Raw genomic sequence first — 6,191 nt, forward strand, 5'->3', positions numbered from 1 at the left:
CCCGAAATAACACGAATTCCAATCTGAAGAATGGCCGAGGAAAATATGGGCAGCTATTCATTCTCGGAATATATGAAATCACCAGGGATATTTCACTGCTTTGCTGAGCCAGCTGAGAGAGCCATGTATAAGGAAAACGAGGGGGAGAATGAGAGAGTGAAAAACGACGGGGAAAGAGGGTGGCCAAGCCGTATTACGTGTTTCCCAAGTCTCTTCTTTTTCTACATTTCTTCTTCTTCATCATCTACTGGCGGTCTCCTTATCGTCTGTCTTTTGGAACTTCGACTCTTCTTCCCCCTCTCTCAAACGCTTCTTGACACCCTCGCATCCCGAATTTTCTCCTTCCTTTTTCTTCTCGCCCTCTTTTCTTATATTCCTCTCTCTTCTTCTTCTTCTTCTTCTTCTTTCGTTTACGTTGTTTTCTGCATCGAGTCAACGCAGCCCCGGACTGCTGTTGGTAAATATATGAATATATATATCGATGGGGAAGGAAAAGGGAGAGTGAGAGAGGGAGAGAGGAGACACGGGGACTGCAGATTTATGCGGCTCGCCGCGCGTAGCTGATATCCGAGAACTCACGACCCGCTTCGCTCTGGTAATGAAAGAAATAAATTTGCTCCTCTATGTGCCTCGGGGATTGAGAGACTCCCGCAGACGCAGCAGCAGTCGGGATCAGCAGCGGCAAAAGCTGGCTAAGATTTTGCCCCGGATGTCATGAAGTGCGAAGAGGACCGAGGCAGCTCGTGGAAAGTGAGATGGGAAATGAGAACGAAGCGAGACAAAAAGATGCCTGCTCTTGCTCCCTTTCTTTTGTTTCTTTTCCTTCTCTCTCGTTCCTTCTGTCTCTCACTCCCACCACTTGTGCACTCAGTATGCGCGAATTCTCTTTTATGTGTTCCTCACGCGAGAGACAACCATTCCATTACACGCAAACGCCCACGTTAACCTTTACTGCGGCTTTATTTCTCTCGTGTTGGTCCCCGACGAGCTTCCAGTGAAAAGAGAAAGAATAAGCCGAGACTGAGAGATAGTGGGAAAAAAAGAATAGAGACTAGAGTTATGAAAGTTGGACCGGGGGGCTGGTCGAGGAACTCTAGCCGACGACGATGTTCCACCGTTGCTCGCCAACTTGCCGTTACAGCCGGAAGGATCCGTTGAACAGGATATAATGACCATAAGTAACGCTTTTATCCCGGATAAAAGAGATCGACCTATAAATATACGTTGATACGTGGCGAAAAAAAAAAATGATAAAAGGAACGGAAAAAGAGAGGAGAGACGATTAGAAATAGAACGGCGTGTATGTAATTCTGCAAACGTGTTTATTAAAGCGGTATGGAAACTCAACGATTTATATGTACAATTTGTATTTACAGATGTTGATGAGACGTGTGTGTATCGGTTTTTATATACGCACATAATAAAAGTGCACTAATAAAATATAATCCAACAGCCTTGATCGTATCCGTTGATCTCTCTTTTCTTTTTCTCATTTCCAAAATACACAAAACAATTTTTATGTTTTATCAAGAAAAAAAAGAAAACACTTAAAAAATACACACAGCGTATTTGCGTTTGCGAAAATCAGCGATAAAGAACAAAACGACGTGTGCTTAGACAGGATTTATTTACAAGGACCGAGCGAATCCTTTGATTGACAATTCGCTGCTCAGGTCTTCTCGAAAGAATAATATAATATCACAGTTGTATCATGGACAATATGGATCGCAATTTCCGGTTGTGGCTGGTCCAAGTAATTCATTTCTTTTGTTTTTCCAATTGATTTTTCTTCGATCAAGCTCTGTGTTTTTTTTTCTTCTTTTTATTGTTAATGTTTTCTTTTTTGTTTTCAACTGCATTTAACTTTGGCATGAATGACTCGGTGTCGCAATCGGATCAGTTACGAGATTCAAGCCGCCATGTTTTTCGCTCGTTGTCAAAGCAAGGACAGAATTTTTTATGGGCCCGAGCGGGCTTGCCCGATAAAATTTAATATCGAATGGACATTCGTGAAACTTGAGTCGTTCAATAATAGCTGCTCGTAAATCGATCAGATTTTTATAGGCATATAAATTTTTCGTGTATTCGTGTGTATGTATGCGTGTGTATTTTGTGTCACCAGCCTCGGGTGTATTCCTTGCGTATTTCCTACCGCGAAAAAAAGCGTCCGTTCGTTGTTGCTGGGCGCGACACGTTGTCGGTCTCAAGGTATACATCATAAACTCCAATCGTAATATTTAATTTAGATTTATATATGCATGTGTACATGTATATATAGATATCTATAATATTAATATGTAATATAAATTCTTTTAAATAGTCTTACGTTAGCACCGCCGGCGCGCATTTATTTACACGATCAAAGTGGCTCTTGCGAAAAACCAAAGAAAGAAAGTTCGTAGATTTTGTCATTTGAATATGCTCGATGATGATTCACCATTGAAATAAAGACATTGAGTTTGTTGAGCGAGTAAGTATCCTCTTAAGGATGAACCGCGGCACCAATGCGTTGTCCGTAAATAGCGTAGGGCGAGTAATAAGGTCCGAGTGCGTTGAAAGCACTGTACGGTGATGCGGCCAGCGAGGCGGGCAGAGGACCCGTCGGTGGTTTTCCATAAGGATGATACCTCGCGCTCAGGGGACTGAGGGAAGGCGCCGGATAAGATGCTCCCGCAGCAGCGCGATGAAGAGCTGCCGACGGCGAGAGCAACGGATGTTGCGCTCCGAGGAGGGCCGCGGTCGTTGCGTGATCAGCTGCGCTGCCACCGCCGCTTGCCAAGCTCGTGTGGCTTCGAAGATGTTGAAGGAGTTCCTCGGAGGTGGTGAAATGTTTACCACAAACGGTATCCCCCGCGATCCAACTGCAGATGTTCTGACGTCCACCAGCGGCAGGGTTCAACGACGACGGATAAGAAAGTGATGGTGGTGGCATTTGGCCCATGGACGAAAGTGCCATCGCCAATCCGTACTTCTGATGATCGCACTGCGTGCAACCACTGGGACAGGAGCCCGCTCCCATCATCATTTGGGCATTGTGCATACTGTATTGACAACCGGTGCAGTAAGGATCTTTGCAGACCGGAACAAGGGCTTCGCCACCCGCGGGGGTCTTGACGCGGGCGTAACTTAGATAAGGACTTCCAGCACCCGGCGCCGCGGATGGATAGCCCAAAAGAGCTGCTGCTGCGGCTGCATGATGATGCGAAAATGGTGATGCTCCCGCAAACGGTGGCCTGAATGCTGGATTCTCGGCTAATCCTGGCGGGCAGCACAGCGGATTACCTGCACCGAAACCTGCCAATCCTGCGCTGTGCTTGTACGCGCCCAAATCTTTAGGATGTCTACCGCCCGATAGAATTTCCATTCCGGAACGAATGATCGGACTCGCGCCGTTATTGTTGCGCGGCGAGTCGTTCGACTTCTCACGCTCGTGCGACGAGACCGGAGTCTTGCGGTCACCCGACGGACTGTTACCCGTCGATCCTACCGCCGGTGTCGTCGTGTTTATTCCTTGATTCGACGATGGCGAAGCTGATTTTCTACCCATCGGCGTGCGACTCCCACTTGATTTTTTATCTACGTTGTTATTGTCACTCGGTGTCGTTGCACTTGCACACTCTTGACCACTCAAACTGTGAACACTTGCTTTCGATGCTGGCCTACCGTCATCCGAACCCGACGACTTTTTCGACAACACGTTCATCTCGTATGGTTTGAAACCCAAAGGTTTCGGTTCCGACGGACTCGATCGTGTACGTTCCATTTTTGCTGCTGGTGGTGATCGCGCGTTCGCCCCGGACATTCCCTTTGAGGATTTCTCCAGAGGAGATATCAGCGGTTTCGTCGGCGGGTCCGCGCCTATTTGACTGCAGGTTTGGACCAACATTGCCAGTGGACTCTTCTTCGCATCCAACTATAATATAATTGAGGGAAAAATGAATTTTAAATCATTGAATTTTTAAAAGACAATTTTTAACGAAAAAACTATAGAAAACATCAAATTTTACGAAATAGGAAATATCGGCTGCGCCCCACGATTGAATCTCAAAAACATTTACATTGAACGGAAACGTGCTGGAAGTTGTTAGTACGTTTCACCGATCAGACTCTAAGATTGTATGAATGATATGTTTTACGTATCAATTGAAATGTCACATTTACTAACCGTTGTTGGAAGCGGAGACAGATAATCCGGTTGTAAGTACTGATTGTGTCCGGTGGTCAGCATACCGCCTTCCTCAAGCACAACCATTTGGTTCGATCACTTTATATAAATGTTATCCCCTTGTAAACAGGTGCACAAAAGATTAACACAGCATAAAGAAAATATTAAAGCACGGCACAGGCACACTTGTACGCAAACTTTCGATAAATATCTTCCAGTTTTTTAAATTATCACGTAAATATCCTTGTGAAACGAGGCTGCAGAAGAGCTTTATCAGCAGCTTCAGATTTCTCCACTGAATATGACGTTGTACAATTAGACTGAGTATCCTGATACGGTTATTGGTGAAACGCACACACTTCTCCGTGTCGAGAACTAGAGAGACGATGCGCACAGTACGGGATCCAAGCAAATAGTGGCGTACGTGTGGAGTAGCGTCGATGGCTGAACGCGACGGAGGAGCAACGCCGAATGCAGCGACGTCTAGTGAGTTAGTTGTCCCCACTCCTGGCTACAGTTGAGGGGAAAAGAGAAGGATGGAGGCTCCCGTCGGCTTTCATCTCTCCCACTCCGCAGGCATACGGTGTCTGAACGTGCGGGCTGGTTTTGTTGCTGCGAGTGGGGTGAAAACGTTGAGCTGCATGGCATATTGCTCTCTCGCTGCGGCGAGGTTGACGATGTGGCGGGGTTCTCTTCGTGTTCGCGCCGGGACGTTATAGCAGGGAGAGGGAAGAAAAGAGGAATGAGCGATGCGTAGGTGGGGGAGGAACAAGGAACAGAGTGGGGGAGAGACTCGGACGGAATTCTAATTCAACACGCCACCCATGATGTTGGTCCGACGATGACAGCTCCCATCCCGACTTTGATATTTCACCGCTTTTACAACCCAGCTTCCACTGTCTCCCGCCCACTCCTCCGCACCCGGGGCGCGATGCGGAACTGTCTTCTCCCTTCTCCACCGCCCCCTCCCCTTTCTCTTCATCATCGAGTCCCTTCTTGCGCCCTTTTCCCCTCTGTTCCCTTCTTTCTTCCAAGCAGGGGGCATCCGAACTCTCTATAAGGCACGCCGAGAGAGAGACGGAGAAAGAGAGTGATGAAGAAAGAGACGACACTACTCGAACGAAACTCGCAGTGGATCCCGGCAACCCGATATTTCATACCGTGAAACCTGTCTCTCTCTCTCTCTCTCTTTACACAGCAGGCTTAATAAGCAGCTTTCAAAATAGAAACGTAATGGGTCCCGACTACAGCGTCGAAAGCCAGACAGAGAGAGAGAGAGAGAGATATGTTGAGCATGAGGGGAAACTACACACCGGTGAAGGGAGAACCACCCGGTTGATTGATTGCTCGACGTACGACTTACCGACTTCCACCACGAGTCACGAATGACAGCCACTTAGCCGCTGTTTGCCTACAATTTCGTGAAAGCGTTTTAATTATCGCCCTGCAGCTTCGAGGGCTCCTGACCTCCCCTCTCTCTCTCTCTCTCTCTCTCTCTTCGCGTCGCCCCAACGTCTTTTACACATGACTTTATACTAAAATTCCTTCCATTATAACACTCTATCATATAATTTTATAAATGAATGTTGCCGGAATTGGCGGATTTATCTCCCGCTGAATTTCCTCACGGTTTATATCAATCGAAAAGCTGACTGCATTTTTCAACGTCTTTGGATATTTTCTTCATTTCCTCGCATTACATAATTTCTTCCTTTTCTGTGGTTTAAACATTTTTTTCATATCCAATCTCCTTGTCAAATAAATTGATGGCAAGCTGAATACTAATTCCACAATTAAGCGTTGTTTAACTCGATGCCATCGAGAGAAACGATCACCATATTAGATTCTTCGGATTCGTTAGCGTGTTCTGCAGCTTTGAGCTAATTATCTCCGGCTCTGGTACTCCTCTCAACGCTATAGGAAATTCGATTAGATTCTTAACAGATTCTCATAACCATTCCTCGGATTCTCCGACACTTTCCTCCGTTTCAATATTGACTCGAACCTTTCGCAGGCTCTTTTCATT

At 46.3% G+C, this 6,191-nt stretch overlaps 1 protein-coding gene across 1 annotated transcript; it reads right to left on the reverse strand.

Annotated features, from left to right (window-relative positions):
- Window positions 1-1,305: 1,305 nt before the first annotated feature.
- On the reverse strand, window positions 1,306-4,626 carry LOC122407804 (zinc finger protein Noc-like). The gene is made up of 2 exons (XM_043414227.1): window positions 4,166-4,626; window positions 1,306-3,913 (listed from the first exon to the last, which is right to left on the reverse strand). The coding sequence occupies exons 1-2, from the start codon at window positions 4,250-4,252 to the stop codon at window positions 2,483-2,485; spliced, it is 1,518 nt and encodes a 505-aa protein (XP_043270162.1). The 5' UTR covers window positions 4,253-4,626; the 3' UTR covers window positions 1,306-2,482.
- Window positions 4,627-6,191: the final 1,565 nt, after the last annotated feature.

This window comes from Venturia canescens, chromosome 3 (assembly GCF_019457755.1).
Source record: "Venturia canescens isolate UGA chromosome 3, ASM1945775v1, whole genome shotgun sequence".
NCBI classification, from domain to species: domain Eukaryota; kingdom Metazoa; phylum Arthropoda; class Insecta; order Hymenoptera; family Ichneumonidae; genus Venturia; species Venturia canescens.

Excerpts from the sequence above, each read along its gene's own strand:
- LOC122407804 (XM_043414227.1), bottom strand. The coding sequence starts at position 4,252 with ATGGTTGTGCTTGAGGAAGGCGGTATGCTGACCACCGGACACAATCAG. Across the intron at positions 3,914-4,165 it reads TGTCTCCGCTTCCAACAACG|TTGGATGCGAAGAAGAGTCC; the intron begins GTTAGTAAATGT and ends ATTATATTATAG.